Here is a 12,148-nt window from a genome sequence, read left to right on the forward strand (position 1 = left end):
TATGCCCATTCACGCAAGTCTCCACACAGAAGACAGTCTAGCTGAGAATCGAACAGGACAACGTCTTACTGTAAGGTGACAATGCTACCGCAGCACCACCACATACGTTTATTAATATTTTAAACATCTTTATTAAATTGGTTAAGATGGGAGGTGATGATTAGTGAGCAGCAGTATGGTTTTATGCCAGAAAAGTGCACTACAGATGCAATGTTTGCTCCAAGGATGTTGATGGAGAAGTATAGAGAAGGTCAGAAGGAGCTGCATTGTGTCTTTGTGGACTTAGAGAAAGCATATGACAGGGTGCCTAGAGAGGAGTTGTGGTATTGTATGAGGAAGTCGGGAGTGTCAGAGAAGTATGTAAGAGTGGTGCAGGATATGTACAAGGGTAGTGTGATAGCGGTGAGGTCTGCGGTGGGAGTGACGGATGCCTTCAAGGTGGAGGTGGGATTACATTAAGGATCATCTCTGAGCCCTTTCTCATTTGCAATGCTGATGGATAGGTTGACAGATGAGATCAGACAGGAGTCCCCATGGACTATGATGTTTGTGGATGGCATTGCGATTTGTAGTGAGAGTAGGGAACAGGTTATGAAGACCCTGGAAAGGTGGAGATATGCTCTAGAGAGGAGAGGAGAGGAGAGGAAAGAAGGTCAGTAGGACTTGGACAGAATATATGTGTGTGAATGGGAGCACAGAGGAATGGTGAGGATGCAGGGAGTAGACCTGGCAAAGGTGGATGAATTTAAATACTTGGGATCAACAGTTCAGAGAAATGGTGAGTGTGGAAGAGAGGTGAAGTAGAGAGTACAGGCAGGGTGGAGTGGGTGGAGAACAGTGTCAGGAGGGATTCGTGACAGCAGGGTACCAGTAAGAGTGAAAGGGAAGGTCTACAAGATGGTAGTGAGACCAGCTATGTTATATGGGTTGGAGATGGTGGCACTGATGAAAAGACAAGAGTCATAGCTGGAGGTGGCAGAGTTAAAGATGTTAAGATTTGCACTGGGTCTGACGATGATGGACAAGATTAGAAATGAGAATATAAGAGGGTCAGCTCAGGCTGGACAATTTGGAGACAAAGCCAGAGAGACGAGATTGTGTTGGTCTGACATGTGCTGAAAAGGGATGCTGGGTATACTGGGAGAAGGATGCTAAGGATGGAGCTGCCAGCTAAGAGAAAAAGAAGAAGGCCTAAGATAAGGTTTATGGATGTGGTGAGAGAGGACATGCAGGTGATTGGTGTGACAGAACAAGATGCAGAGGACAGGAAGAAATGGAAGCAGATGATCTGCTGTGCCAATCCTTAACAGGAGTAACTGAAAGAAAAAGAAGATTAAATTGTCACTTAAAAGATAGGCAAACATACATTAACAAAAGGTCAGTAGGACTTGGACAGAATATATGTGTGTGAATGGGAGCACAGAGGAATGGTGAGGATGCAGGGAGTAGACCTGGCAAAGGTGGATGAATTTAAATACTTGGGATCAACAGTTCAGAGTAATGGTGAGTGTGGAAGAGAGGTGAAGTAGAGAGTACAGGCAGGGTGGAGTGGGTGGAGAACAGTGTCAGGAGGGATTCGTGACAGCAAGGTACCAGTAAGAGTGAAAGGGAAGGTCTACAAGATGGTAGTGAGACCAGCTATGTTATATGGGTTGGAGACGGTGGCACTGATGAAAAGACAAGAGTCATAGCTGGAGGTGGCAGAGTTAAAGATGTTAAGATTTGCACTGGGACTGACAATGATGGACAAGATTAGAAATGGGAATATAAGGGGTCAGCTCAGGTTGGACAGTTTGGAGACAAAGCCAGAGAGACGAGATTGTGTTGGTCTGACATGTGCTGAAAAGGGATGCTGGGTATACTGGGAGAAGGATGCTAAGGATGGAGCTGCCAGCTAAGAGAAAAAGAAGAAGGCCTAAGATAAGGTTTATGGATGTGGTGAGAGAGGACATGCAGGTGATTGGTGTGACAGAACCAGATGCAGAGGACAGGAAGAAATGGAAGCAGATGATCTGTTGTGCCAATCCTTAACAGGAGTAACTGAAAGAAAAAGAAGATTAAATTGTCACTTAAAAGATAGGCAAACATACATTAACAAAAGGGAAAACAAACCATTTTAACATTTTTCCATTTAAATACAATATAGATCACATATATTTTCTTTGCTACTATCATTAGTCCAGCATTACAAAACATGCTGAATTCCTGTCTTCCTTAAACCTCACTCCTCCTCCTGAACATTATTTTATATGTATTGTTCCCACAATTTCTAGGTACTCCTATGTAATTTGCTCCTTCACTTTTCTAAAGATCCCTATTCCAGTTCTTTTATCTCTTTTAAAATATTCAATACCTCAAAGAGAGCGGGTGTAGACTTTAATTTCCATTTTCTAGTAATTGCTTTTTTAGCAGCCAACAGAATTAAACTTAATAAGGCCTTACTATGTCTAGGTAATTGGCAAAAAACACTTGAAGGCGCTGTCCTGCAACCCAAAAGAAAACCAAGATTTCAGAGTAAAAAGTGCTTTAATGCACAGCCACAACAACAATGACAAATACAAATCCTTTCATAATTTGGTAGCAGGATTTGTCTGTACCGTTTCTTATACTGATTTTTATTAAGTATGTAGAGTGTCATGACTCCTTTAAAAGTTTTTAATGAGTTAATTGTACTGACTATTTAATTGCTATGGTGGAAAGCACTAGTAGAGTTGATAAAGTCTGGAATTGATGCAGACGAAAGCACTTATCTAACACTTTGTATTTGTCGTCGTTGTTGTGGCTGTGCATTAAAGCACTTTTTACTCGGACATCTTGGTTTTCTTTTGGGTTGCAGGAAAGCACCTTCAAGTGGCTTTTGCCAATTATTTGTTCTTTGTTTACCGCTTGTTCACCCACAAGGATTGTTTCTATGTCTAGGTAATTCAAATCCTATAGTCAAGCACAAAAGAATCAATTCCTTACTTACAGCCATTTTCTCACCCAATATTTCTGATTGTGTACTCTACGGAACTTTTAAAATCTGCCAAGTCATTACATTCCCAAAACATATGTTCCCAGTTACCTCTTTCTTCTCAGTCATACCTCCAATTGCTATCTACCTGAGGAAAATTCCTTGAAGTCTTCTTGGGTTATAAAAATACCTATGCAGACACTTCCAAGCAAAGAGCTTAAACCTCCTGGACTTGGTTGCATACTTGGGAGCCATATATATTCTTCCTTTGTAAACTGCTTTTCCAGTCTGTCTTCCCAGTCATTTCTAAACTCCTCTGATTGATGCCTATAGTTATTGTGCAATATTTTATATGCCCTACTAAACATCCCTTTTTTAACAGCTTCTTCTTTTCTAGATCCAACTAAAAACTCTACCAGAGCAGATCTTTAACTTAAAATCCCCCTATCCCTTTGTCTTTGTCTGTACATTGTAATCAAGCCCAGGTAGGGATGGCAGTCTCTAGCCTGCAATCCATAAAGTCTTCTTGGCCTCATCCCACTCTATTACCTTTCCTGTTTTGAGTTATTTGTTCCCGACGTCTTGGTTCCTTTGCCAGATTTTTCCGGTAAATTTCATTTCTCTCTTGCCTATTTTCTGTACCCCTACTTGCAGTCATCTCTACTGGCAAAATCTCCTATCTCTATTCTCGTATAGTTCTTAGAATGCCTTTTGCTGCTTTGTGAATATAATGTTCTGTATGGTTGTTATTATTCTTCTTAAAAGGATCTACATCCAAAAACTCAATGTCTCTCTCATTCTTGAACTTCCCCTTTGCTTCATCATCATCCTTTTCCATCTTGAATTATAACCTTCTGCTTGTGTTATATATATGACCCTTAATTGTGCAACTGTCAATATCCCTTCAAATCAGGTAAACCTAAACCACCTTTTTCTATTGGAAAAATCAACTTATCCCACTTAACTCTTTCTCTCTTACCCTCACAGATAAATTCATTCAGTTCTTTATTAATTATTGTCCACAACTTCTACTTGGGTGGATAAAAGTATGCTTGACCCATGTACAAGAGTAAAGGGACTAAAACTTATATTGGACTATCCATATCCATGAATAAGAGTTTCCAGTTTCTCAGTTTTTGTATTATCTTTTGTTTAGTCTCCTCCCACATATCCTTAGCTGCCATAATAGAAACCTTTCTAATCCATACTCCTAAGTACTTCATCTTATCATATCCCCATCAATATGGGTATTGCTGAACTAATTCATGTGTGGGTACATAATTTACAGCTATAGCCTTTGTTTTATCTTCATTAATGCTATATCTCAAAAAGACGTGAAACTGTCTCAAAATGTTCCACAACACTGAGATGTCTTTTTCTTGATTTATCTGGTACAAAATAATATCATCTGCAAATAAAGCCCACTTTTCTTGATTATCATACAAATTATATCCTTGTATTTCTGAGTCCCTCATAACTGTGACATCTTAAGAAGATATCTGGATCACTATGCTGAATTTCATGTGGCAGCATTAGCTGTTGTTTTTGTCTAACAAGATGGTAGGATTACTTCTGGTTGCCACACACTGTCATTATGAAACAGATATTGAACTACTAATTACTTTGTCTGACAAACTTCCTCACTTTGTGTCTTGAACAAGTACTTCTTAAAAATAAGACCTAATTTCTTCATCTTGACAGACAACAGTGGCTAGAACCTGACTCTTAAGCATCAATTGCAAAATTTGTCAGCATCGGTACACTTTTATTTTAACTTTAATAACTTCCCTGCATATCTGTGTTTGTATATTTTTGTTTCAGTTTTAATAAATCAATCACATTTATTTGACTATCTGGTATTGATAATAAATAAGACATAGGTAATTTAGTTTTAAAACTTCAAAGTATTTATGCTGATGAGAGTCCCAGACTCTGGAGAAGTGAATTTCTATATTCTAGTACTGGGGGATTATAGATCGTGTAGGCTTGTCACCATTTCTTATGACATTTTTAATTAAGCCACTCTTTTTACTTACCTATTGCTTTTGTGCATATCTAGGGCAGATGCAGCTCACACTGTTTAGCAATATCATGGAATCTTTGAGTAATGAACCATGTATTATTATCAAACACAACTTCATCAGGTACTCCATGAATAAACACAAAAGATCTCAGGATGGTTGACATTATGACTTGTAGTTTCACATAGCTGCATAACTTCAGGATTTCTAGAGTATAAGTCTACACATTGTGAGGATAATTATACTGAAATAAATTAGTTCTGATGTTGTAACTTTCATTCACAGAAGACTCAGTATTTAATGAGGCATTATTTACTCTGAATATGAGAAGTATTGTTTGTGTCACATTTCTGAATCAGTTTTTCTACCCATTGTGACATTTTTGATCAGTGAAGGACATCGCAAGCTCTTTCTTTCCATTTGTAATTCCTAAATATGATTTATGAGTGTTATGAAATATGTCTCAAAGTTAACTAGGAATTAAAATTTTCTCTCTTTTGAGCATCAAACGTTGTATGAAGTAAAGCTCATTAGATCATTTTGATAAGGAAAATACACACTGATGTCTGGATGAATTAATTTCATTTAATCTGGCCAGCCATTTATAACAGTGCCTCATAGAAGATACATTTCTCTTTCTCCTCTGTTATATTTCACCAGTTCCTCTAACTTCTCTGTTGATGCAGATATTTGTGAAATGAGCCATAAAGCTTCCAGATCCTTCTTTAGTAATTTTTTTTCATTCTTGTAAGCTCCTGCTAAGTGTATCTGTTATGTGCATCAATTTGTCAGGTGAGTACTAAACTTTCCAGTCGTAATTCTGCAACCCTAACAACATTCTCTGCAGCCTTGCAGAACCTTTTAGAGAGATTTCTTGAAAATATTTTGTAATGGCTGATGATCAGATTCCACTGTTACTAATTTGCTCTAAATAGAATAATGGAATTTTTAACAGCTAAAGACAATTGCTAGCAGTTCTTTCAATATCTGTGCATATCTTATTGGATCATAGGAGGTTACTAGGTTATGTTTTGCCTTTTTCAGTCCTTGCTCCTATGATATTGGACTACCTATTATGCGCTTATTAACTAACATCCGCTTGAAGTATTACAGGTTTTGAGACATCATAAAACTTCTGAATATGAGCCTCTTTAACATTTTTATTAACACTTTAAAGTTTCTGTCATGTTCCTTTGACCAAAAGCAAACATCGACATGACTGAATAGCTTGTTGAGTGGTGGTGTTATAGCTCACAAGTTGGCTGTGAATTTGTAGAGACATTGATCAATACCTAGGAACTATGTAAGAGATAATTTTATTGAGGCTTTTATGTGTTAACTATAGGTTCACAGGTTCATAGGATGATACTAGGCTATTGGCCCAGAGGCCTCTATAAACCTAGCCAAGAATTTTGCCCATGTTCACTCAAACTCAGCACCTGTTTCCCCTGTGCAGCAGAGACACAGGGAGGATCCCAGGGGTATATTTTCTGTTATCCATCCAGTCGTCCAGGTTGCTTTTAAAGAGGACTAGAGAGGTACTCTGCTTGACATGGAGAGGGAGTTTATTCTACAGGTGGGGGAGTCTTTGGGACACAAATCAATCCCACCAACAAGTTCTATTAATGTCACATACCAGGTTAAGGTCTTGTGTTTGGGTTGCGCGAGTGAAGTTTGACTTACGGATATGCATCAACTCCATCAAGACTGGGTCTGAGATGGCCTTGTATACCAGACACAGGTCACCTCTGAGCAGTCTGTACAAGACTGAGTAGAGGGACAGGGCTTTTAGCCTATCTGTATAGGATAGGTGTTTGAAACCCTGGATTTTCCTGGTCAGGAACCTGTGTGGTCTCTCCAGCTGCTGCATGTACTTGGCAAGGTACATGCTGAAGGGGGCATTGTACTCAATAATGGGTCTGATAAGGGAGGAGTACAGGGATGTTATGACCTACTATTTCCTGGATGAAATACTATTATTTATGAGGATAGTATTAACTTTAGTAGAATCTACACTAGTCTAAAGTCATTTAATGTTGAAATATGAACCATACTGTTCGTAGTGCATTTCATAGTTGCTTCCATTTGCTTTGAAGCCTTTCTGTTCTAGCCTGTTGAGTAGCTTAGTAAGACAAATCATATTCTTGCTTAGCATCAAATCACAGAAGAAGGCATATTTTATGTTAACTACACCTTCCAAGCTTTCAGTTATCTTACCTACTGCTCTTTCAAATACTTCCATAGTTGAATATATGCAAAAAAAAATCTTATAAATCTAAAGGAGTGTGTGAAGTGCAGAATTATGAGTAGTATTATTCATTTCAGTTTGCCAAAATCTTTGATTAGTATCTGGAACTGAGAAGAATATGACCTTGGGTATTGTAGAAGCAGTGTCTTTAACATTTTGAAGGAGACAAAGATCCCTTTTGATTCATCTGTATAAGTTTTGAAGGTCAACACCTATTCTTAGCTTGTCTACTATCTACTGGCCCATTCAGATGGCTTGTGTTGCAGCCAAACTCCCCATACATTTCAATTTGTTATTAGTTGTGATTCTCTAAGAAACCCCTTTCAGTGCATGAACAACTGATATTGCTTTGGGTGAAATCATAATGTGGTATTCCTGTGTTAACCAATTTAATCCAGTAAATAAGTTAAAATAACTCTATAAAATAAAAGTGGTGTGTTGATTACTTTGGTTCATTGCTCGCAGAGGTATACTCATAACTATATTCATTTTTATTACAGTTATTGAAGCTCTCATGACCTTTTGCATTTCCGGAAAGTTCTGGAAAATGTAATGAGGAAATATGTGTGTTGCCAATACTGTTTTTCATACTCTTATCTAGCACAGCATCAAAAAACATTCATATTGCTGTTGGAAGTATTCCTCTGCTTTCTGCATACATCTGCATTTTTTTTCTGCATTTGTACAGTGTGAATATTTTGTATTCATACCAGGTTTCTCACATACATCATAACCACTGTACTACATGTTTTGGTTGCTTTGTCTGATTTTCAAAGGACAATACCATGAACATTACCGTGTACTTTCTGTGCTTGTACTAATGCCTAAGCAAGATTCAATTCAATTGTTTTAGTCCATATGTCAAAAGATGACATAAAGATTTTTACACAGTTTTAGGCAAATATCTTGCTTTGAAGACAACTTCTGATAAAATTCTACACTTATTTATTTTTTATTCATTTTTAACAAGATAAGCCCAAAGGATACAATTGCCTCTTTTCACACAGTAGGCAAATGAAGATCGTAGGAATCAAACCCACACTATTAACTACAGAAAACTGCTCGGTAACAGCTCTGATCCTTAGCCCTCTTCTCTAACTGCCAGATATTCAGCACCAGTATAGTGAATTATTCCTGCCTTGATTTACAATTTACTCAGATCAGAAATTATTTTCGCTCTCTCTTCACTGTCTGGTCTATACTATATCCCACTTGTGCATTCCAGCTGCACCTACAATCATTCTGCTTTAATCTGCTCTTTTAGCTCAACAACATTCAAATCTTAGCCAGCATTGTAGCACAGAGGAATAAAGCCCTGAATGTGGCCCAGACAACCTGGTTTTGACTAGTGACTTGGGCATCTGATTCTGTCAGGGGGGATAGGCGTGCCAAACTCGGGAGGGGAAGAAGAAGGAGCATGCAAGCAGGGCACACAATGTACTTAGATTTTTCAGGCAGAGGCTTGAGTAACAACCTCAGAGTGCTTCCTGAGGTTGGGTGGGGTGGCATACTAACATCAGCTCTTTGTGAAAGGGAGATGTGGATTGGCTCAATATGCCCATTGCATGTCCCAACTACAGGGTGTTACTGGGGCATGCACAGGGTGGGGACAAAAGATAGGAAATGCTCATAGCAACAGTATGATGTGGACCCAGGACACACTGATATCCTCCATGGCCCCCTAACCCCTTATTAGGAGATAGTCTGGGGAAGGCAAGAAGGGGTAAGTATGTTCTGTGATCAAGGAGAGGCAGCAGGGTAAAATGATGGTCTGTCTGCTCACCTTACTCATGTGTGCTAAACCTAACCCTGCCCTTGCCCCAAACCCCAGTCCTGACGTTACCTTTGTTGATACTTTCGAAGAATGAAGTGCTGAAATATGTTTAAAATGTATTAAGATTGTTTATTTGCATGTTTCTCCTAGTCATTACTGATCAGTATTCTTTTCTTTTCTTCCAACTTTTTAGGGCAGCTTTGTATCCTGCTTTTGCTGCTTAAACATGGGATTTTAAATTGTAAAGAGGTTGTTGATGCTTCTGTGGAAAAGGACATCCAGGAAAATGAATCAAATTTAGAGACAGGGCAGAACAAAGAAAAGAGGGAGATAAATATCGATAGCCTTGAAGATAGCAATCTGGAGAATGAGCTAGAAGATGAGGAGGAAAAACAAGATGATAGTCAAGAAAGTGATCTGGGGAATGAGCTAGAAGAAGACATTGCAGAAGATGATTACAGTCAAAAAGACTGGGATCTTGAGAAAGAATTGGAAGAAATGGATCTAGAACATGATTACAGTAAAGGAGATGGTCTGGAGAGTGGATTGGAAGAAGTGGATTCTGAACAAAATAAGAATCAAGGAGACTGGGACGTAGAAAAAGAATTGGAAGAAAGGGATCTAGAACATGCCAACAGTCAGAAAGAAGAAGAAGATCTAAACAAAGAATTGGAAGAAAATGATCTAAAGCATGACAGTCAATTAGAAGAGAACTTACAGAACGAAGTGCAAGAAAAAGACCTAGAAAATAACAATCAAGGAGAAGGATATTTGCATAAAGAATTGGAAGAAGAAAATACAGAACTGCACAGCAGTAAACGAGGAGAACTAGAAAAAAGGGATCTGAAACATTATGACACTCAAAGGGAATGGAATCAGAAGACTGATGACAGTTTAAAAGAAGATCTGGAGAATGAGGGCACTCAAGAAGAAGGGGACCTGAACTATGATGGGAGCCAGTATGAAGAGGACCTAACAATGGATGACCATATGGATGAAGGGACTTTAGAAAATGGAAATGGTATTGATGACTCAAAGTTAGTCAACACACGTTGGTTTGGATTTGGAATAAGGAGAAGGTAAAGCACATTAAGCTTCTTTCTGTCTCTTTCTGTCTTTCGTGCATGTGTACAGACACGCACACACATGCATGAATGCACATATACAAATAGATTATATATATATATATATATATATATATATATATATATATATATATACACACACACACACACATATATATATATATATATATATATATATATATATATATATATATATATATATATATATATATATATACACACGCACACACGCACGCACGCGCACACACACACACACATATATATATATATATATATACATATATATATATATATATATATATATATATATATATATATATATATATGCATGTTAGATTTTATAGATTTTCATAACATTTTTTCATATCCAGCAATTCAGCTGAGAAAACCAGAGAATCACAGCTATCTTTTAAAACTCATGTTGCTTCTATCTACCAAAACCGTTAGGCTCAAAAACTATAGACGATTGACATTGCTGAGCATTGTGAAATTGGTGAGTGTATACACGATCAGTATGCCTTCAAACTGATGAAGTTTATGGGTTGTTGATAGGGAACTTAGCTCAAGGCCTGCATGCTGAGCCTTGATTTCAAATGGTCAAGAGCTACTGTCCTAAATAAATAGCAATGCAATAACTGATTAATGCAGGGACAAGTAAGAATAGCTCATACATTTAATATAAGTGGATAAGGACCGGGATATCTTGTTGTCTCTTTAATTTATTCAAGTCTTTTGAGTTTCTAATACCATGATTGGAATTGACTCCATTCCTAAGGCAAAGCATGGTTAAAGTTCATGAAATTAGTATTGTTTCAATCTTAGATGTTAAAATAACTGTGTTGCAGCCAAGACTCTCCACAACATTCCAAAGGTATCAAACATTTTATTGAGACATAAAAATGTTTAAAAAGTATTCATTAAGCGCTTTCATCCCCTCAGAACGGGGACTTCATCAGAATACATGCCTTCTATTAAGTCCAACATTTATAGCCCAATGTGTTGATGACATCACAGCCACACAAATGCATTTAAAGGCACAACCACTTTTTTTTTTTTAAATACAGCTTAAAAACATTTATAAACATCTGAAACCATATTTACTGCACTAAAAATAAGCTTTCCTAACTTCATGGAAATTTTTAACATAGCCTTTTGTCCCTAGCTTTCTTAATTAACAGGGGTTTTACAGAAATAATTTAATTTAAATCAATGCCCTCCCCTGCCTGCAGCTTGATCTGCCTTTTGACTTCTTTTTCTTCCATTAAATTTCTGTAGTCCCCCCCTCTAGGGTTAACTAATACTTTCTCTAAGATTCCAAAATGGAACCCCTGGAAATTCCTGCAAACTAGAGCATGCCTATACAGTGCATTGCTATTATTCTTAGTGGATATCTGATACATGAGTTCATATATCCTATTACGTAATTGCCTTTCGGTTTTGCCAACATAATATGCTGGACGTCCCTTACACAGTGCAAGGTATATGACACCTGATGTGTGACAGCTACCCTTAACAAATTCTACTTTTGTTTTAAGGGTATTTTCTAAAATAACCATTTTACAATCAACTATGTAGCAACATTGTGAACAGGATCCACACTTTATAGTACCATCATACTTGTTAACTTGTGTGTTCTTCATATATTCAAAACTTTCTTTTATGTTTACCCCAGTTTTATATACATAGGAGGGTCTCTCTCCTATAACCCCTCTCAAATCTGGATTTCCCCTGAGAATGGCCCAGTTTATTTCCAATATATCCTTCACTTTCCCTACCTTCCCCCAGTATGATAAAATCATAGCCTTTCCAACGTTTTTTTGTCCCTGAGGTGACTCTTTAACCATGTTAAAATTTCCTAACAGAGGTTTGAATCTCTTACCCAATTCTCTTCCAATATAGTCCACAATTTCCTGAACCATGCCTCGTGGGTATCCTCTTTCATACAACATTTCCGCAACTTTCTGTAATTCATTCTCAAGGTCACTGGCCGAAGATGTCATTCTAGCAATCCTTACCATCTTGCCTTTCACAATACTGGCTTTTTGGTGGGGGGGTGACTACTTGTGT

General features: G+C 37.7%; 1 protein-coding gene across 1 annotated transcript in view; it reads left to right on the forward strand.

Moving 5' to 3' along the window:
- The window catches only part of LOC122808481 (myb-like protein X), a 42,390-nt gene extending 32,311 nt beyond the window's left edge, over nt 1-10,079 (forward strand). The window contains exon 2 of the mRNA XM_044079438.1: nt 9,190-10,079. Within this exon, the coding sequence (XP_043935373.1) occupies nt 9,190-10,079 (890 nt within the window). The remainder of the gene's footprint in view (nt 1-9,189) is intronic.
- Nucleotides 10,080-12,148: the final 2,069 nt, after the last annotated feature.

This window comes from Protopterus annectens, chromosome 8.part0 (assembly GCF_019279795.1).
Source record: "Protopterus annectens isolate FY-2018-M chromosome 8.part0, PAN1.0, whole genome shotgun sequence".
Taxonomy (NCBI): domain Eukaryota; kingdom Metazoa; phylum Chordata; order Ceratodontiformes; family Protopteridae; genus Protopterus; species Protopterus annectens.